The sequence below is a fragment of the Homarus americanus genome, unplaced genomic scaffold (genome assembly GCF_018991925.1).
Source record: "Homarus americanus isolate GMGI-L3 unplaced genomic scaffold, GMGI_Hamer_2.0 scaffold30535, whole genome shotgun sequence".
NCBI classification, from domain to species: Eukaryota; Metazoa; Arthropoda; class Malacostraca; order Decapoda; family Nephropidae; genus Homarus; species Homarus americanus.
In genome coordinates this window covers 15,656,951-15,679,405 of record NW_024732440.1, presented here as the reverse complement: position 1 = coordinate 15,679,405, position 22,455 = coordinate 15,656,951, and the positions used below count along the sequence as shown (strand labels likewise).

The 22,455-nt window shown below is 42.0% G+C and overlaps 1 protein-coding gene across 2 annotated transcripts; it reads left to right on the top strand.

Annotated features, from left to right (window-relative positions):
- Positions 1 to 373: 373 nt before the first annotated feature.
- LOC121868863 lies at positions 374 to 18,032 on the top strand. 2 transcript variants are annotated; one of them, XM_042369857.1, is made up of 8 exons: positions 374 to 479; positions 4,756 to 4,842; positions 13,739 to 13,887; positions 15,638 to 15,841; positions 16,311 to 16,424; positions 16,552 to 16,669; positions 16,910 to 17,002; positions 17,229 to 18,032. In XM_042369857.1, exons 1-8 carry the CDS (start codon positions 438 to 440, stop codon positions 17,394 to 17,396), a joined length of 975 nt encoding a protein of 324 aa, XP_042225791.1. In that variant the 5' UTR covers positions 374 to 437; the 3' UTR covers positions 17,397 to 18,032. The 2 variants fall into 2 exon arrangements, with proteins under 2 accessions (XP_042225791.1, XP_042225792.1); XM_042369858.1 differs by lacking the exon at positions 16,910 to 17,002 and adding an exon at positions 17,003 to 17,043 and having other exon boundaries at positions 17,229 to 17,264.
- Positions 18,033 to 22,455: the final 4,423 nt, after the last annotated feature.

The window sequence follows — 22,455 nt, the reverse complement described above, 5'->3', positions numbered from 1 at the left end:
ATAACGTTGTAAATATTTAGCGTGACCAATGTTTGTCTCAAGATGTATAAAAGTGTACCATGCTGGTTTTTAATAATACAAAAAATAAATACATAAAATTATGCCAACAATATGCCACATCTGTAATGGTTCACGAACACCAGTAAGGGAACCTTAAGACTTGACCAACACTGGCGCAGGTAGCTACATGATACACGCCCGGTACTTGCCAACTGTGCCTAAATGACACTTGACCGACCGCCCAAGCAGATAAAAGTAAAATAATGTTAATCTTATCTCGTGAGCGGTGGGTACGAATTGAACGTTCGGGGATACAGTTTGGTGCATTACAAAACCTTGAGTTAAGAGGAACAATCATCATACGAATCTTTATGAAAAGTAGAGAGAAAGGAGGAGGCTGGTCAGTGGTCTGGTTGGGCACATTGTGTCTCGCTGCCATGAAGGTAACACTGACGACGGTCTTCCTGGTAATCGCCTCGGTAAGTCTTAACCACACACCACTGATGTTAATGTAGTCATTATTTTAAGAGTATTAGTGATATATATTACTGATATTCAACCTTTATTGACATTTAAAGTATGTGACCAATTGATAACCTTTTGTAAAATTCCTGTTTCATTTAAGACGTTTATCATCAGAAGATAATCAAATTATACATATATACTGTAGTCGGGTTTGTACTAGGCTCTCCATTTATTCTCATCTGCATGAGCGTTTATGGCTAGTCAGAAGTAAAAAAAATAAATAATATATATATATATATATATATTTTTTTATTTTTTTTATTTTTTTACTTCTGACTAGCCATAAACGCTCATACATATATATATATATATATATATATATATATATATATATCTTCTAGCCATATAAACGCTCACATAATCAACGACCTCACCAGCAAGGAATCGAACCCTCGACCTACTGGGTGGGACTAGGGAACGCTTACCGGCTAGGCCACAAGGACACTAAAAGCAGTTCTAGACTCTGTTATATTTCACACAAAGCCTGTTCATCGAGCTGATGGCGCCGTGAACCTCATTGGGAAACTGCCCGTGCCTCTTATGTGGTGTCAGTAGCATTTTACCGAATCCAGCTGGTATGAAACGCGAGGTACATATATATACTTCATTTTTAGTCCATATAACACGCGGACTTTGAACATATAATCAACGACCTCACCAGCAAGGAATCGAACCCTCGACCTACTGGGTGTGACTAGGGAACGCTTACCGGCTAGGCCACAAGGACACTAAAAGCAGTTCTAGACTCTGTTATATTTCACACAAAGCCTGTTCATCGAGCTGATGGCGCCGTGAACCTCAATGGGAAACTGCCCGTGCCTCTTATGTGGTGTCAGTAGCATTTTACCGAATCCAGCTGGTATGAAACGCGAGGTACATATATATACTTCATTTTTAGTCCATATAACACGCGGACTTTGAACATATAATCAACTAGTAGGTCGAGGGTTCGATGCTAGTTGATATATATATATATATATATATATATGTGCTGATAACCACAAGGAAAGAAGAAAACACGAAGTTCCCAAGCGCTTTCGTGTAATTCACATCTTCAGGGGTGAGTACAGACTAAAGAGAAGTACAAAACAAGGTGTATATATACGGAGGAAGGTGAGACCAGGTCCACAATGGTCAGGTATTAGGTAATGACCCTACTAATCTTTAAATAGCACCGCAACGGTCGGTAGTCAGGTCAAAGGGTAAGGTGACCCAACCTTCTCACCTGGTTACAAATCTTCTTAATTACAAAATTGTCCAGTTTGTACATGCCATTACTCAAATTCATGTTGAATGCTTCGGTATGTTTAATGAGACTAGATTCTATGATGTTCCTACTATCAATTGAATTACAAGGTAATATTGAGGAGGCATTATCCCAGTCAATGCAATGCTTGTTATCCCTCAAATGAACAAACAGAGCATTGGATTCCTGGCCTGTCCTAACACTATATTTATGTTGTTTAAGTCTAGTTACAAGATCTTTACCTGTCTGGCCTAAGTAAAACATATTACATTCCTTGCAAGGAACTTTATAAATGCAACCAATTGTGTTGTTGGGGGAGTTCTTGATTAACATTTGTTTAACAGTGCATGAGTTTTTAAATGCCACATTGACGTTCCAGGTTTTTAGTTGTGAAGGAATTTGAGAAATTTTTGTGAAATGGTAATATTAAGATATTCTTATGGTCATGGGTGGGCTTGGGATCAGTTCTATAAAAAGTTTTCTTAGTAATGTTTAGGCATTTGTCTATGAAAGATCTAGGGTATTTAAGGTTTGAGCCAATATTATAGATATATTTATATTCCTCATCAATGAATTCCGGACTGCAAATTCTCAAAGCACGTACTACTGACTGTTTGACTCTATTATGGTGGAATTCACTTCGTGGTGGGCCTTGGCGCACCTACAGTGATTTACTTATATATATATATATATATATATATATATATATATATATATATATATATATATATATATATATATATATATATATATATATATATGCTGATAACCACTTGTACTCACCCTGTGAATGAATTACACTAAAGTGATACTAATCCCCAACTCCCCCATAAATGTGTTCTCAGTTAACTGAAGTCTCTATTGAGAGGCAAAGCTACTCCCATTAAACATCTTACTTGAACGTCCCCTCCACTGCCATACATGTACGGTGTAATCAAGACCCACAAGCCTAATAACCCAGCAAGACCCATCATTAGCTCAGGCGGATCAATCTCTTATAAACTATCTAAATGGTTAGTTCCTTTACTAAATCCCCTAGTTGGCAACATTTCTAACTCTAATATCAAGAATAATATGGAATTGGTTGATAAACTCAATAACTTACACATTAATTATGACTTTAAACTGGTTAGTTTTGATGTAACATCACTCTTTACAAAGGTCCCAGTTGATGATTTACTAGAGTTCCTCATAGATTCCCTGGATAATATCTCATTGCCCGTCTCGAAAGACGACTTCATCGAACTCATCAAACTATGTATTAAGGATTGTAAATTTGAATTCAATGGAGAATATTATGCTAAAAAATTTGGTATGGCAATGGGTAATCCGCTCTCACCTGTATTAAATAACCTATATATGGAATTCTTTGAAAAGAAACTATTAAGTAATATTTTACCACCTTCAGCAGTCTGGTTTAGATATGTTGATGATGTATTATGTCTCTGGCCATGTAATGAGGACCTAAAAGCTTTCCTGCCACAACTTAACAACTTAGCCCCCTCGATCAAATTCACTGTGGAATTAGAGCAAGACTGAAAATTGCCATTCCTAGACTGTCTGATACACAGAATAGGTAACACTTTTAAGTTCAGTATTTATAGAAAACCAACTAATGTGTGTTCATACATTCATTATTATTCTGCCCACCATAATAGAGTCAAACAGTCAGTATTTTCAACAATGTTTTTACGTGCTTTGAGAATTTGCAGTCCGGAATTCATTGATGAGGAATATAAATATATCTATAATATTGGCTCAAACCTTAAATACCCTAGATCTTTCATAGACAAATGCCTAAACATTACTAAGAAAACTTTTTATAGAACTGATCCCAAGCCCACCCATGACCATAAGAATATCTTAATATTACCATTTCACAAAAATTTCTCACACATTCCTTTACAACTAAAAACCTGGAACGTCAATGTGGCATTTAAAAACTCATGCACTGTTAAACAAATGTTAATCAAGAACTCCCCCAACAACACAATTGGTTGCATTTATAAAGTTCCTTGCAAGGAATGTAATATGTTTTACTTAGGCCAGACAGGTAAAGATCTTGTAACTAGACTTAAACAACATAAATATAGTGTTAGGACAGGCCAGGAATCCAATGCTCTGTTTGTTCATTTGAGGGATAACAAGCATTGCATTGACTGGGATAATGCCTCCTCAATATTACCTTGTAATTCAATTGATAGTAGGAACATCATAGAATCTAGTCTCATTAAACATACCGAAGCATTCAACATGAATTTGAGTAATGGCATGTACAAACTGGACAATTTTGTAATTAAGAAGATTTGTAACCAGGTGAGAAGGTTGGGTCACCTTACCCTCTGACCTGACTACCGACCGTTGCGTGCTATTTAAAGATTAGTAGGGTCATTACCTAATACCTGACCATTGTGGACCTGGTCTCACCCTCCTCTGTATATATACACCTTGTTTTGTACTTCTCTTTAGTCTGTACTCACCCCTGAAGATGTGAATTACACGAAAGCGCTTGGGAACTTCGTGTTTTCTTCTTTCCTTGTGGTTATCAGCATATACCTAGATCACACCTACAGTGATTTACTTTATATATATATATATATATATATATATATATATATATATATATATATATATATATATATATATATATATATATATATATATATATATATATATATATATATATATATATATATATATATATATATATATATATATATATATATATATATATATATATATAAGTTTTCGCTAATCGAAGGGGAAGTTAACATCTGTAGTGCAGAAAAAACATCTAATATAAATTATTGAGAGTTCTGAACAAGGTAATGATTGGTGTGGGCAGTAAAGTGTAAACAGACACATTCTATGACATTAACGAGAACAACACAATATTTGTTGTAAACCTATATGACGATTTTCCCAAATTATTATTATTATTATTATTATTATTATTATTATTATTATTATTATGCGTTGTGCAGGTGGTGGCTGTGAGGGCGAGATGGATCGACTTCCTGGATGGTGTGGAGGCCGATATACCCCAGGCTGATGAACCTCAACAAGAGCAGGTCAGTTCTTGGGTCAGTGAACGTTTTGTGTGTTTGATTCTTTATGAGGCAGATATGTTGTTTTAGTCACGGTAAATTGTGCATTAGATTCAATTAAATTTCACAGATAATGTATTTTCGGGTCATCAGCTTATTTCATCTGACGATTAAACACCTAACGCTATGCCCGGGCTTTATGTTTGGTTAGATTAGGCTAGGCTAAAGGCATTTATTGTTAGGCGTCTTTCTTTCCAAAATTTCTATATATTTCCTTCATTAATTCTTTCCGTATTGTGTCCAAATAGCTAAGGCGTTAGCTATTCCGTGCTTCTTAAAGCGCCTTATAATAAACGCCTTAAGTTATTCTTAGGCTAGATTACCAGTTAGGTGTTGAATCTTAAGGTGAAATAAGGTGGGGTCTGCCAATCTTTAGGTGATCCGCATTTTTTAAAGGATTTCTTGTATATTTTATCATCTGTCACATTGGACAGTTGGTTAGTTGTATGGAGCTTAACTGATTCCTGTCACTGAATTCACGACGTGTTTTGAGAGTTAGATGTATTAATTTCATATTTACTGTAATGAATCTTTTTCACTGGAGGTTTTCATGTATTTTTGTAGTGTTTATATTTCTTGGTTACACACACATACACACACACACACCTTTACAACCAAACTTCATTAATCAACTCTGATGTATATACCTGCGAAATGAATGTGTTTACTTTGCATTTCAGTGGTGTAAATTTATGTCATTTTCGGGTGTTTGTGTTTTTAGCTGAATTAGTAGTGTTCTTACGTCTGCTTGCACGAGGAATGATCAGATGTACCCGAGATTATCTAGGCTCATAGGTCGTGTTGTAGATATGATAATTGTATCTGATAACTTGTGTATATCGTCAAGATGGTGCGTTGTGGCCTCGTTGTGTGATGGAATAACTTCATACATATACAGTAATGCCCCTGTAGTAGACTCCATTTTTGCCACTAGAGCAAACTCTTTACTCTACACTTGTATTTTGTCTTCGCCACTGATCGGCTCGTTACCACTTGGGCGGTCGGTCATAATTGTTACACACTGTTGGTAAATACTGGGCGTATACTGGCTCCAGAATGTATGTGTACCTAGACTTGGGTGCCTAATCTTCAGGTGATCTAGAGATGCATTTATAAAACGTGCGATAAATAAGTTTTACCTTGCAATTCATCAGGAAATTGAATGATAGGATGAATAAAAAAACTGTAATCTTGTACCACCTCTTGTATTCCGACTGTACCCAATGTCCACCCCACTTAGAGGTGATCATGACGGGGAGGAGGTTGGTGGCCTGAGTGACACACCTCTATTTTTCTTGATAGTCTTGTCCAGGGCTCTTTTGAAGCTGGTAGACTGCTCCATAGGTCTACCACTATCACTTGAACTGGTAGACTTTTCCATAGGTCTATCACTATCACTTGAGCTGGTAGACTGTTCCATAAATCTACCACCAAAATACACCCTTACAGTCTTAAAAAAGAGAATCTGAAAAATTAGGTTAGGTTGAGTTAGGTCAATTTGGGTTAAGTTAGGTTGGGTTAGGTTAAATTAGATTTGATTGGATTAAGGGGCTTCACACGCACAGTTTTAACTGACCTAAATAACAGACTGACCTGACCTGCCTCCCGACGCATTTACACGATTCAGTTAAGACTGTAAGTTTTGTCAGTTCAACCCAGATTCTGTGTTAACATGTCTCCCCTGGACGACGAAACGATAATTGCTTCAGCGATTGTGATTGTCGTTCGAGACAAAGGAAAAAAGAGCAATGGGTGAAAGAATGGCTCTCTAAAAGGGGTGAAGTATCATATACAAATCTATTAAATGAACTAAGATTAGAGCTTGAGGACTGGTTTAAATATATTATAATTATTAATAATCAAAAAATAAGTTTTTATATAACAATCACAATTATAAATAGCTTACCTCATCTAAACAAGTTTGATATATTTGAAACAACTTCTCTTGGGTTTCCTGATCACATAAGAACATAAAACTCTCAAAATACCAAAGTTTAGGTTGATACACATCCTCAGTAGCAGATCCTGATTTCTTTAATAAATTTACTTTTTTCAGTTCTTTTCTAAAAGAAGATCTAAGATTTTTTTTGAGCCCTGATTTCCTTGTAGCGTTGGGATGTAATTTTTCTAGAAGTTCATCATAACATTTATTTTTTAGAAGTTTGTTTGAACATTCAGTAGATTACACTTTGCAAAGTGCTGGAAATGACTTATATAGTTCAATAAATTAGTCAAAATTTCCTTTTCTGTCACGTTCAAGTCCATTTTAAAAAATAATGTTACGACCGTCCTCTTCACAGCTTACCCAGCTTCCGAGTGCAGGACAAACCCCCCCCTAGGACAAACCTAACTTAACCTAACCCAAGGGGGTTTTGTCCGGACTCCCCTAGCTTCCACCGGCTAGGGTCGTATATATATATATATATATATATATATATATATATATATATATATATATATATATATATATATATATATATATATATATATATATATATATTGCTGTCAATAGTAAAATAAACAATTGAGACACTGCAATTGTGTGTAAATGAAGCTGAAAATCAGATCAGCAGCCTGGGACTTGGTCACTCCACACTTCATATATACATACTGTATATAGACGGCACACTACCAGTTTACAATTCATTAGTCTTCTCACTTTATATTAATCACAACAATTCCACAATATTTGCTCAAAATTGTCTTCAGTTGTTCTGCTAGCCTTAGTCTTTACACATGGAACAGAGGCGAACAACTAACTTCTATATGATTTGAATTGAATTGTATCTCTCATTATTCCGGAACTGGAAATAATTATTGTCAAGCAAATGATTGATAGATTTGTAAACAAAGAGGGCACAGCACTAGGTGTTAATATCTTAGAATTTTCACATTTTCAATTTAGCAAATTTTTCGTTTGTGTGATCTCTTTTTTTTCAAGTAGGTCATTCATTGTCTGTACAACTCTCTTTTGTGCAGTAACCAGGGATTGTGTTTTTGAAGAGCCAGAGGCCCCCCATAGTGTGTGGCAGTGTATCAGGTGTTGGTAAACAAGATCATGATAGATTTCTTTCATTGCTGTGAGAGTGGGTGACTGGCGAGTGTGATACATGATACCGCTCTGTTTATGAACTTTATTGTGATGATGATGTATAGTGGCAAATGACTTTGCCATGGGAGATGAGAGGAGAGAGAGAGAGAGAGAAGGAAAGCAAAGAAACGGGAAGCAAAGTGGTAAGGAGTGATACCAAGTGGGCTGTCCACCTAGCTGAGTCGAGGTGATTGGTTGGGGTGGTGGCCACACGCAGCAGACGTCCGCCCACTCAAGGGAGGCAAAGGTGGGGGGAGGGAGCTAAGCTAGAGCTAGCTAGGCATTCATTAGTGTTATGGGTGTTAAATTATGCTTGTTAAATGGTGGTGTTATTTATTCACATTTGTGTATAAAGTGGGTCTTGTTCTTCTATGTTAGCATGGAGGCTCTTGGGCCACCAGCTGTGTGTTCTTGTGGTTTCTTCTTTTAACTGGGAAAATATTGGGTCCTACAACTCTTCAAGTTTGCTCCAGATTCTCTGAGCTTGGTTGTATGTACGTGTGTTCAGTGGTTCGATGTTGCATAGTTCGTGAAGTTCTTGTATTTTGGTGGTGTATCGGGGGAGTTGCTTTGATGCTCTACAGATAGGTTTGTTTTGTACTGATTGAAGTTTAAGTTGGCTGGTTTTGCTGATCGTACAGCGTGGTATTGGTGGGTACTCCAGGTGGAGGCGGACAAGTGCTTTGAATAGGTGTAGTTAATGTTGGCGTCTATTTTGCTAAATCTTCATAGTTGTTCGTGTTGTGAATGGGCAAGTGTTTTGCTATGTCTGTTCTTGTGTCCCAGAATTTTGTCTTCTTTGGAGTATTGTATAGGTTCGTTGTTGACTGTGATTCGTGCTGGGTTTATTTTGGAAATGTGTATGATCTTTAGTTTTTGTGTATTGGTTTGTATTTTCCACTTTTTTTCATATTCGCTGATTTGGTCAATGGCTGGGCTGATTTTTCGTGCCATCATCTGTTTGGCCTTTGTAAAGGCCTGGGACTTAGGGATAGAAATCCCTTACCAGACTAATCAGGTTCTTAATAAAGGAAAGTCAAGGACCATGGTTTTCTGGGGAATAACAAACAACCGATTGAGAGTGATATCTCTTTACTATAAAAAATATAACACAAAACTCTGACACCACTCAACGAACATCAAGTAACAATTACGGGAGTCAAACAATTATGCAGTAAACATTTAATGGAGTCCAATAATTAAGGGAAGCAAACAATTAAAGGAGGCAAACAATTAAAGGGAAGCAAACAATTTATGGGAGTCCGCAATTAAAGGAATCAAACAATATAATCAAACAATGAACAGATATTTCCTACGACAGTGGCCCTGGGGGTGGTTCCAGAACACAGTGATCCACTCTCAGGGGGAAGCGTCCGCTCAACACCACTCGAGGAACAGCGGCGATGTCTTGATGGAGCAGACGAAACACCAGGGCACAGACGGTGGAGAGGAGCAGCGGTAGTGGTTGATGTCCAGAGAATTGACAGTCGATAGGTGAAGGTCTGGGAAAACAGCCCACGAGTCCAGGACCTATGATGAGATCACAGCCAGAATTTGATGAACAGCGGGGTAGCTAGATAGTGACTGTATGGAGGCTGGGGTGAATCTGCCGGTGACACAGGTAGCCGCTGCCGTTCTCACCTCTGTCCAACACCCCCAAGTGTTGGTTGCACCAGCAAACGAGAGTGTTAGCAGCGGTAACGAGCAGGAAGATCGTTTCCGCCCTTACACAGCTCCCCAACAAAAATCTACTGTAAGGTAGATTAAAACTTAAGATTAGTACACAAAGCATAATCATCTTACAACAAATACTTAAATTCACATATCAAAATAAAGAAGGGTCACATAAAAGAATAGGTGGAAACTTGATGTCCAAAACGTAAGGCCGTATCAAGGAACTGCACGTGGGGTCCACTTCAGTCCAGGTTCAAGTTTGGGTCTATATCCAGTCGTAGAGGATTCTTCCATCTCATCAGGTGTTAGCAGCAACTGGCAACCGAGATTAGCAGAGTCTGGCGCCTGAACTTTACAGGAACTCTTGCAGGGTAGTGCCTCGACTAACTCTAGCTTGGGAACGTCGTTAAGGGCACGGGCAATGTGGGTCCTGCAATTATATTGCCTTAACAAATTAGCTTGGTGTAATTTAGGCGTCTTAGAGGAAGGGGGTGAGAACGGTCCAACAAAATCTATGGCTACCCGAGAAGATGGTTCTGCAATGGCGGGTAAGGGTTCAAGTGGAACAGAACGAACTCTACCCTTGGCGGACATACGTGGGCACTGATCACAATTCCTACAAAAAGCTCTAGTATCCGCCCCCATACCTGGCCAGTAAAACTGATCAGCAACCTTCCTATAAGTTTTCCTACGAGAACAGTGACTTGCTAGAGGGCTCTTGTGAGCTACAGAGAGAATGTTACTACGACAAACAGCAGGGACAACAAGTAAAAACCGACCTACTTTAGCTGGTCGCTTGGATGATACACAAGACCTGTGTAACACCCCATTAATAGAAACAAACTTGAGAAACGACCCATCTCTCACCTGATCCTCCTCCCCGGAAGTCACCTTCTCCCTTACCCGCTTCAAAGTGGCACACGAGTCTTGAAGCTTGGCAACTCCTTGGGCGTCACATCCAGAGGCAACAAATTCGGCAGAATCAGGGGATGCGGTCGTTTCACCTTCGCCGTCCGTGTCCCTACAGCTTGGACCTTGGCTGCAGGCGTGGCGGCATGTGGCTAGTCGTCGTCGTCAGCAGGTGGCGTGGGGACTGGTGCTGGTGGCGAGGAGAGTTTTAACGTTTCCGGGTCGTTAGGGTCACGAACACCGGGCACATTACCAATGAGGACACTAGCAAATAAAATGGGATCTCTTACCACATTAGACCATCCTGTGAAATAGGGGCAACGCAGGTAGCACCTAACAACAGGGAACTGGTCAACACGACCTAAATAATCGGCGACACTAACCTTCGGGCAGCTGGAGATGTCAGCGTCAGACAGGGCTTCCTCAGAGACAATAATGCACGAGCAACCAGTGTCCCTGATGAAAGTAGATGCCCTAGACCCATTTATTGTTCCACTGACACAATAACGGGGGCAGCTCCTGTCTTCCAAACAGAATCCGACCTTGTTGCTGGGTTGATGAGTGTCAGCAGTCTTGAAGGCGAGGGGATTCCTGGGACAGCGAGAACTAATGTGCCCTTCTTCTCCGCAGCTGCGACACCGCACGGTTGGTAAACTATTCCTATTCCTGTGTACTCCTGGGGATGGTTCCTCGGAGGACGGAGGCTTCGCAATCTGCACTACAGGAGGGTAAGACTTGGGGGTAGGCGTTGCGAGCAGACGCCCAGTTGTCGGCAAGACGAACAGCTTCTCCAAGCGTCACTGGCTGGTGTTCTTTGACGAAAATTCTCAAGTCTGGAGGTAGAGAAAACAAAAACTGATCTGATATCATGAAGTTAGAGAGAGATTCAAAGGTTTCTTCAACCCCTGATGTCTCCAGCCATTGTTGAAACAAACGACCCAGGTGAATCGAAAACTGCTGGTACGTTTCTCCTGCTCTAATCTTCGTTCTGCAGAAATCAACACGATAATCTTCAGAAGTCTTGTTAAATCCTCGCAAGAGAGCTTGCTTCAACTTGAAGTAATTTCTGGGGCTGTCGGCAGACAAGGACGTGTAAATCTCTACCGGCTTACCACTCAGTAGGCTACTCAACCTTACAGCATAGCTATCTGGGTCCACACCAAGCAGCTCAGCTACCCGTTCACACCTAACAAGGTAGGAGGCGATGTCTTCTCCTTCACGGTACACAGGCAAGCTGGGTTTTACCACATTGTCTTGTATATGGCCAAAGGATTCTGGTCTACTTGAAGCATTAATCCTAGCTAGTTCTAAGTCCTTTTCTATCTGCAACTTAGCTAATTCGAACTCTCTCTCTGGATGTCCGATTTGACCTGGTCTGATGTATGTGGGAAATTCCGGCCCAAGAAGTATTGCGTTGCCGTGATTCAATAATGTGTTTAGGATCTGTCCTATGGCGTTGTTGTCCCGGTGCCCCAAGACGCGGTGTCGTGCATTTAGGTCACCCAGGAAATATGCTGACACATTTCTTCTCATCAGTTTGAGCATGTCTGCTAGTGGGAATACGGCTCTTCTCGGAGGGAGGTATCAGGTGCCGATTATAATGGGTACTGTTGGGAAGTTTATTTCAATGGCTAGAAGCTTTTCTTGAAATGAGTCGTGTATCTTGTGTTGTATGTTCCGTTTGATGGCTATGGCAATGCCATCATGTAGTGGGTCTTGACTGTTTTTTTGGTAGACTGTGCAGTTCTTAAATATTTTGATTTTTTCTCAGTTGTTCTTGCCGTGCGAATTTATGAGGATATTTTCTGGGTCTATGTTACAGTATGTGTTATATAGTTCGCTTGCTCTCTGTGGGATCCATGCTAAAACATTGTGTTGGATTATTTTAATTTGTCTATTATGAAGGCTGGTGTCTAGAGCTGGTTTGCGCCATTTTTGTTGACCGGTCAACAGGCCCAGGCGGATTTTTTGTACGATGATTCATCAACTCTACATTGTTGTGTCTTGTGAGAATTTTTCCTTTCTTAATTAGTGTTTCAATGAGTGTGTCTTCTTGGTTTTTGTCTTTGTATGTGTATTTTATCTTGCCTTGCCTTATTCCTGCCAGGAGTCTTTCTGTTGAGACCATGGGAAGGAGCTATAGTGGAGAAAAATCGAAGACCAATTTCGTCTCCAAGGTATTGGCTCTCCGTGGTCTTTCTGGGTGAACGTGGTGGTACCACAGTTCCTGTTTTATTATTTTTTGAGGGGTGCTGAATATGGCGGGGTGTTCTGTTTCTGTGGTGGTTTCGTCTTCGTCTTCTTCGTCTGCCATCGTTACCTCCTCGCTTGCTGGCTCGAGATGTATGTCGGGGATACCCTGTTCTTGATTTGAGGTACTCTCTGGTTTGTATATCTAACTCCTAGGCAGCCCGCAGCCCCTTATATATAGTTCGTCAGACGCCTAGAACATTCTAGGGATGTCCAAACGCGGAAGGTCGGCTCGATACCCGCATGAAGAATTCTAGAATAATCTAGGCTTACAATAAGAAGTAAATCGTAAAAAAAAAATATTCAATGTATTCTAGAATATTCCTTCGTAATTAATACATCAATATCATCAATATATACACGAAAATTTCATTAAATTTACCAAAAATAACTGCTTCATGGGGTAGAAAACAATCAAAAGACCTCGTTTACACGATTATAATACGAAATTTTGCCTCGGCATAACAATACGATAACTTTTAAGCTCTATGATATGGGTCTTCACACCACGAGAACTTTACTCACACTGACTAAATGACCTGATGTACATTTAGACGTTCAGGCCTGTCTTCCAACCATTATGCTACGCCTACAAATTTCTGTCACTGCTAGAAATCCATCTGTCAATGTTTTTTACACAGGCACGTGTAAAAAACAACCCTTTATTCTCTCAGTTTCGTCGTTCAGGCATAACTGTCAGTTAAAGGGGCTTAAGACTAATTTTCCTCTCAATGACCTGCCGCAGAGTAGGCATTTGATCACGGTATTATCACCACATACACTTGTAGTGGATCTTGTGTCTTATACATAGTTTGACATCCCTTGGTATTCATCAATTAAAAAAGTTAGTGTAATATAAGAGTCTCGAGTGAAAAACAGTTTCATTTCGTTTCTTGTTGGGTTAATATTTCTGTTTTATGTCAAATCTAAATCCAGAGTGATGGGAGTCGAGATATTGGGCGTATGATCGAGACCGTAGACAACATCTTCAAGAACATGACAGAGGAACAAGACCGCTACAGCAGTCTGACGCAGGACGCTGCCGAAAACACCGCTCTTATCACTGAACTGCTCACCATCAGCAGGTACCTGTTGTCTCTCCTCTTACAGTGATAGGTGAGACTAGACCATGAAGTATTCGTGGTATTAAGGATTATATCTCAGGGTTAATATTCATCCATTGTCTGTCCGCAGGTTTCCAATTTTCAATATTACATCCACAAAGACTATAAAAAAACAATTATATAACTTCCATATCATTTCGATTGAAAATCAATATTAACGGAGTATTTCACAAATTTCTAGGGGTAAATTTCTGTACCCGCCATGTTGCCAGAGTAATTTCTCTCCTCTCCTCACTTTTCTCGTCCTCTCCTCCTCCTCCTCATCGCGACATGTCAACCAACGCTCTTCAAGTATCGTGCCATGTGACTTGGCTGGCCAATCATTTTGAAGCAGTCATTTTGAAGGCTCAAGTAACCATTTTGAAGGCTCGTGATGGCGTGCGAAAAGTGCTCTCTCCCTTATCTAGCTGTTATTCAGCGAGTTTATCAGAACAGTAGTGAAGCAATCCAAATATTACATGATTACTGTGTCCTACGTGTATACATATACTATACTATAACGGGTTATTCTAGTGTGACCGACATCCACACAGAGAAACGGTGGGCACCGCAGGCAAGATGAGTGTTACGAGCCCACGGCCTTGCCGGCGGTACACAAATCCACCGAACATAGCCCGTTAAAGTACCTGTAAATGAGAGAGTGAAGCAACATTGCGGCGAAGAGAAAGGGAAGAAAGATTATCAACTAAAGGAGGAGATTTAATAAGACGAAATGCCTTTGATTCCACCCTATCTAACAGTTGGACAGAAGAAGAGCCACCCCAGATATGAGAGCAGTACTCCAAGTTAGGACGAATGAATCCCTTATAAACTTGAAGCAACTGCTCAGGAGTGAAGTAGCTACGGCATCTGTGCAGTATTCCCAGCTTTCGGGAGGCAGCTTTAGCAATTTTGAGGATGTGTGGCTTCCATGACATATTAGAGGAAATGGTGAGGCCTAGCATATCTATTTTAGAATTTGACAGAATGATTGCATCCTGAAATGTGATTGGTGGGAGATCATCTAATTTGGAAAGTGTTATTGGTAAATACTGAGTTTTATTACTATTGAATTTAACCAAGTTTCTACCTCCTCATTTGGAGATGCTGCATAGATCCGCATTGATAGAAGTAATGATATCAGCTCTAGAAACAGATCTAGTTTCAGAGTTAGGAGGAAGGGGAAAATGTGAAGAAGAGTGAAGAATAGAATCATCAGTATAAGAATGGATAGAATTAGTCGTAGTGTGAAGAAAATCATTGATAAAAAGAAGGAAGATAGTAGGTGAAAGAACAGAACCCTGTGGGACACCACTATTGGTAGAGAAAGAGCGATAGATTGATCCCCCGACACAGCTGCCATGGATCGGTTCTCAAGGAAGCTAGGAACTAGAGAACAAAGTGGGGGAGAGAAACCATAAGAGGGAAGTTTAGAAAGCAAGGACTTGTGCCATACCCTATTGGGTTAGGTTCAGTGAGGTTAGGTCAGGGTTTTTTTTTGGGGGGGGGGGGGTGTTTTATGGTGTTTTACTTCAACCTGACCGCCGTTTCTGTTACAAATGAAAATTTTAATTAAAAAATACGCTAATTTGCGCAAGAAATGAAGGTCAGATTGAAGTAAAACGCACCATAACACACACACACAAAAAAAAAAAATTATACAAATTTAAGGGCAGCCAATGGACGAACACTTACCGTCCCCAGCATCACCTAACACACCATTTTTCAACAGTGTAGCCATGCCAGTCATATGGAACACTTTGATGACATCCCAAACGAAGGCAATTCATCAAACAATATGCCAAGGGAAGGCCGTATTCTTTCATGCCCCCGGTGATCTTCCAGCGCTTCATCCACTTCAGGATTTATCTGTTGGCTTTACTGACCAGGAGAACTTCTCACTTAGTAGCATAATGAAGCTAAACGAGAAAGCCGAGTAAGTGATAAAAGAACTTCCGTTTTTCTCACATTTTTAATTCCTTCCACTCTTACCTTAAAACTGTTTAGATGGTACACACACACACACGCACACGCACACACACACACACACACACACACACACACACACACACACATCACACAACACACAACCCAACACACACACACCGCGAACACACACACACACTTTATAATAATGCCTCGGATACACCAGGTGAAGTTAGTTTGAGTATGTTTCTCTTCAGGTGCTACACGTACTGCCGCTGTACTGCCCCTAGTAACGACTAGTCCAATGGACGATTATAAAAAAAGGCTAGAAAAAGAAAGGTGTCTTATAGTTTACTGCTTGAGAGAATGATTAATCTTTTTGTTTTGTTCAGGTTGTCAGGTCATGGTGGTATCAGACTTGAATTTTCGATTGTTGTGTGATGCTAATAATTCTTGTGGTTACCAAACCTCGTGTACAGTGTGAGTCTGCGGCTGATGTATGAGCCAGAGGAAGGACACGATTTCAATTGGAAAGAAGATGATATCCTGCTGAGTGTTCACCTCCAATGGCATCCTGAGTTGGGCAACAGTGGGTAGGTCAAAATGTCGTTATATTGATCAACCTTCTGCTATCTTCTGTTGTCTCTTGTTCATATGACTTTACCAATAGGCGTAGGTGGGCGTACATTACTGTTACAGGCTCACTTCTTCCTCCCACAGAGAAGTTGTCATCAACGATAAACACAGCAGAAACTGGGGGAGCGTCCCAACCGTCGTGAGAGGGAACAAGTGGCCTAATCTTACTGTCGGGGAAAAGTTCTCCCTCTCTGTTATAAAGGTATGTGTATTACTTATATTTACTACAATATACGTTAGAATATACACAAACCATTATCAAGAATAACATTTTCTTCTTGAGATCAATTACAAAATATATCCAAGTTATTGTGAACAGGCAATTATCAATCATTTGTTCATACATCCCGTGAGATGCTCAAACATCGATCTAGTGTTTCTGTGAATCCATCCATCCAAATCTATCTATCTGTTTATATATCCAAGTCAATCTATCTTACAGAATAAGAAATGCTTCAAAATTGTGTTGTTGCTGGGAGAAGAGAGGTTTTTGATGATACCGTTTCCCCTCAGTGCTTACGTTTTCTGCCCTCAGGTGAGTTAATTACCACTGTCCCTCATTCTCTTGTTCCCCAGGTGAGTTACCACTACTGTGTGTGTGTGTGTGTGTGTGTGGTAAGTGACGACGGAAAACACTATCTTGCTGGGCTTTGGACTTTTAGTTGAATATTGTGATAGAACATAATTGTGTTTACTTACATTGCCACTTAACAGTAAGAGACGTCGAACTGTTGGTCATTTGTCATATTTTACACTTTCAGGCCAGACGACAGTCCAAAATGGAGCAGCAGCCACGCAAGTTGAGGGTCGTTGTTAATGAGTTTCACCCGGGTGCTGGTGACCTGGATTTGTACAGTATAATGTGGTACCCTAATTATTTACCACCTTCCGAGGCCACCACTACATTTCGTTGGCAGTGTTGGGTGTAGAGCTAGTTTTTTTAGTAGCCGTTAGTGTAGAGCCGCTACTTATGAGGAAAAATAGAGAAAGGAAACTGTTTCAATTCAACATTTTAGAGGCGTTCCACCAGCACCATTTACAGGTGCCTTATTCGTGGCAGTGCTTTCTTCAGAAAAAAGACGCAGTAACTAGCTAGAACTCGTCTTAACTGTTTCAGCTAGTTTAATGTTTTTATCAGTGTACAATTTTTTAAATAGTTTGACTATTTCACAGTACTAATATTAATTATACAAGTAATACAATAATGCCAGCGATCATTCACTAAAAGCCTCTAATTGGAAGAAATCTTAATATATGCAAATGCCAAATGAGAATCAATGTGACGTCACGTCCCGCAGCAACACATCTAACAATTTTGGTGATGTTCGCTGGACAACAGATTTCAATATCGATTATATTTCATTTCAATTATATAACCCACAATCATATTTTATGGTGATATACTATAGTAACCATACTACAGTATTTTCACTATACTATAACTTATAATCAATATTTATCAAGTCTGTATATGGCAAATGTAATGTACAGTCTTGTTCAAGATTCTTCGAACACTGCTGGAGACAGCTGGCAACTCAAGGCCGTTACTATAGTACGTAGAATAATAAAATACGAAACAACAAAGCCTAGCCAGTACATTAAGCACCGGGGAACTAAGTAACCAATCACCGATAACTTTTACATTTATTCACAATTTTTACTACGTACTATAGTAAACAAACGGCCTTGAGTTGCCAGGTGTCTCTAGCAGTGTTCGAAGAATCTTGAACAAGACTATACATAAAACTTCTGTATCAGTATATTAAAAGTCTGTAATTTCTTATGTTTCCATTACAGTTTTTCGGAATAATAAATACTGTATTGTGATTATATTTCAGATTAATAATAAAGTGTACAGTAGGTGAAATTATGTAATTAAGCAATATGTAGTGATGTCTTCAACCCACACACACACACACACAGATACACACACACACACACACACAGATACACACACACACACACACTATTCGTCATATTCTCCACCAAACATTCCTTATGGACGAAAGCCTCTGACTCCCACCATTTCTCTCCTCTGTCTCTTCCCGGAATTGCACAGCTCAAAGAGGATAATATTCCTGATTAATTAATAGACGTTACCTGGAAATCCCAAACATATATTTCGTTGATAATCTGCTTTAGAAATGTTGCTATGTTGGCAGTGATGGTTGTTGTTAAACAGAGAAGTTGACGACTAACAAGGAAGAGAATTGTTCTATACGCTGAAGGTTAGGCACCCCGGGTTATTTAACATGATGATGTGCTACCTGGTTAGGTTAGGTTAGGCTAGGGTAGGCTAGGTGAGCTTAAATCTGGTTTGGTTACGTTATATTAGATGTCGTAGGGTTACATCTAGTTAGGTTAGTGCAATGACCGTAATAATTATTTTGGGAAGGTCAACTATTTTTGTTTTGTGACTGAATGCAATATTTTTGTTTTTAAATTAAGAAATAAAGTAGGTAAATTCTTGGTTAGTGTTTCACTCTTCCTTCCATTCTCAATTAAATTAATGAAAAACACTAACTCACAGTGCCTGGATTGCTCTGCCAGCTACCTAAAGAACACTACACAAACTGCCCTTGGGTCTGGTGGCAGAAACTTTAAGACGTAAGTTAAATACCCCTAGTACATACCCACAGTGCTAACAAAATGTCACCTGGTGGCCTCCAGGGACCTTCCCAGGGGTGGCGTCGCCCCCGAGGTCCCTCCCAGGGACGGCGCCCCCAGGGACCCTACCAAGGGCGGTGGCGACCCCAGGAACTCTCTCAGAAACAGTGGTACCCCCAGGGCTTCTTCCAGAGGCAGCCTCGCCCCCAGGGACAGTGTCGCGGCGCCTCCCAGGGACCCTACCAAGGGTCCCCATGGGTCCTATGGCATGCTTGTTCGTTGCTTCATATATATTACATGCTTCCAGTAGTCCCTTACTGAACTATGACTGGTGGACTATTCTTTTAACCCGCCAAATTACAGCCAATAGGAGAAGAGAGCAGTCAGTCAACACAACACCACAACTTAAGTTTTCCTGTTGGATATTATTCTCTGCTACCTTCTACAGAATGCGATGATACTGGAAATGTGATGGGCGATGTATTTATTTAACTCAGCATCTCCCAGAGTTCTAAATTGCACAAAAACTATTGCACCCAGAAGCCCTCTCAGGGACGGTGGTGCCTCAGGGACCCTTACAGGGGCTGTGGCGCCCCCAGGGACCCTCCCAAAGGTAGCGGTGCCCCCCAGAGACTTTCTCAGCGGCGGCAGCGCCCCTAGAGGTCCTTGCAGGAATGGTGACGTCCCCAGGGACCCTTTCAGAGACGCCGGGTTCTCCAGGTACCCTCCCAGGAGCGGCTACGCCCCCATTAACCTCCCAGTGATGGCGACGCTCCCAAGGACCCTCTCAGGGAAGGTGGTGGCCCCAGGGACCCTCTCAGGGAACTCGCGCCAAGATAGCCTCCCAGGAGCGGCGGCGAACCCAGCGGCCCTTCCAGGAACTACGGCGCATCAAGGGACCTTCTCAGGGAGGGTGGAGCCCCCATGGCTCCCTCCCAGGGTCGGCAACATCACCAGGGATTACCCAGGGACACTCCTAAGGGTGGCAGGATCCCCAGAGTCTTTCCCAGGGGGCGTCGGCTCCCCCATAGACACTCCCAGGGACAGTGGCGCCCCCAAAAACTATCCCAGGAATGATGGCGTTCCTAGGGGCCCACTCAGGGACGGCAGCGCTCCCAGGGACTCTCCCAGACGCGGTGGCGCCACCATGGACACTTTCAGGTACAGCAGCGCCCCCAGGAACTTATGTTTTCCTGTTGGATATTATTCTCTGCTACCTTCTTCAGAATGCGATGATACTGGAAATGTTATGGGCCGTGTATTTATTTAAAGTTGCATCTCCCAGAGTTCTAAATAGCGCAAAAACTACTGCACTCAGGGGACCTACAGGTCTGGTTCTCCCAGAGGATCTCTTATGGAGGGGCGGCGCCCCAGGTACCCTCACAGGGGTAATGGCTCCCCCAAGAAACATCCCAGAGGTGGTGACGTTCTTAGGAGCGCTCTCAGGAGCGGCGGTGCAGCCAGGGAACCTTCCATAAGCAGTGGCGCCCATATGGACACTCCCAGCGACAACGGCTCCCCCAGGGACCCTCGCAGTGCCCCTGCAGCACCCCCAAGGACCCTCCTACAAACGGCGGCACCCCCAGGGACCCTCCTTGTGACGAAGCCCCCCCGCAGACCCTACCAAGGATCCCAAGGGACTCTATGGCATACTTGTTCGTTGTTTCGTATATATTACATAATTCCAGCAGTCCCTTACTGAACCATGATTGGTGGACTATTCTTTTAACCCACAAAATTACAGTCAATACGAGAAGAGAGCAGTCAGTCAGCACAACACCTCAACTTATGTTTTCCTGTTGGATATACTTCTGCGTTACCTTCTTCAGAATGCGATGATACTGGAAATGTGATGGACGGAGTATTGATTTAACGTTGCATCTCTCAGAAATCTAAATAGCGCAAAAACTACTGCATATAGTGGCTTACAGGTTTGGTGCTCCCAGAGGCTCTCTCAATGACGGCAGCGCTCCAGTGTCCATCACAGGCGCAGCAGCGCCCCCAAAAAACATCCCAGGGGTGGTGACGTTATTAGGGGACCACTCAGAGTCGGCAGCGCCCGTAGGGACCCTTCCAGAGGCGGTGGTGCCACAATGGACACTCCCAGAGAGAGCGGCGCCCCCGGGGAAGTTCGCAGTGTCCCTCCCAGGAGCGACGGCTTCCCCAAGGACCCTCCCATGGACGGCAGCGCCCCCACGGACTCTCCTTGGGGCGAGGCCCCCCAGGGACCCTATGGCATGCTTGTTTATTGTTTCATATATATTACATACTTCCAGCAGTCCCTTACTGAACTATGATTGGTGGACTATTGTTTTAACCCACAAAATTACAGCCAATAGGAAAATAGAGCAGTCAGTCAACACAACACCTCAACTTATGTTTTCCTGTTGGATGTTTTTCTCTGCTACCTTCTTCAGAATGCGATAATATTGGAAATGTTATGGGCTGTGTATTTATTTAAAGTTGCATCTCCCGGAGTTCTAAATAGCGCAAAAACTACTGCACTCAGGGGACATACAAGTCTGGTTCTCCCAGAGGCTATCTTATGGACGGCGGTGTCCCAGGGACCCTCACAGGGGTAACGGCGCCCCAAGGAAACATCTCAGGGGTGGAGGCGTTCTTAGGGGCCCTCTCAGCGGCGATGGTGCCGCCAGGGACCCTCCCTTAAGCAGTGGCGCCCATACGGATACTCCCAGCGACAACGGCTCCCTCAGGGACCCTCGCACTGCCCCTGCAGCGCCCCCAAGGACCCTCCCATGGACGGGGGCACCCCCAGGGACCCTCCTTGAGGCGAAGCCCCCACGGACCCTACCAAGGATCCCAAGGGACCGTATGGCATGCTTGTTTGTTATTTCATATATATTACATACTTCCAGCAGTCCCCTACTGAACTATGATTGGTGGACTATTCTTTTAACCCACAAAATTACAGCCAATAGGAGAAGAGAGCAGTCAGTCAGCACAATGCGCCACCGCTGCGCTATATTTGGAACCGCGATCCTGAGACACCTTCAAGGCACCCCCAGATGTTCTGTAGGGGTTACAGGATCGCCGTTATCCTGTAGTCACTTGGCATCCCAGGCATCAGGCGTTCAGAAGGACCCCTCGCTGGACATCACAGAACTCTTGGTGCTAATCAGGACTGTACTTTCTGGAAGAACGACACAGAGCTCTGGGAAATTCCCGAGCTTCCATGGGCCTCTCTCAGGGTGGGCAACAGCAGGGGTCCCTTGCAGGGACGGCAACGCTTCTGGAACCATCACAGGGACGGCAGCCTTGGAGCTTAGGTGGCAGGGCTAGGGGACAGCCATGGGGACTTTCAGGGTTGAGGGCACTTCAGGTACGTTCCTAGGTATCGTGGTGCTCAGGCCTGCCAGTGGC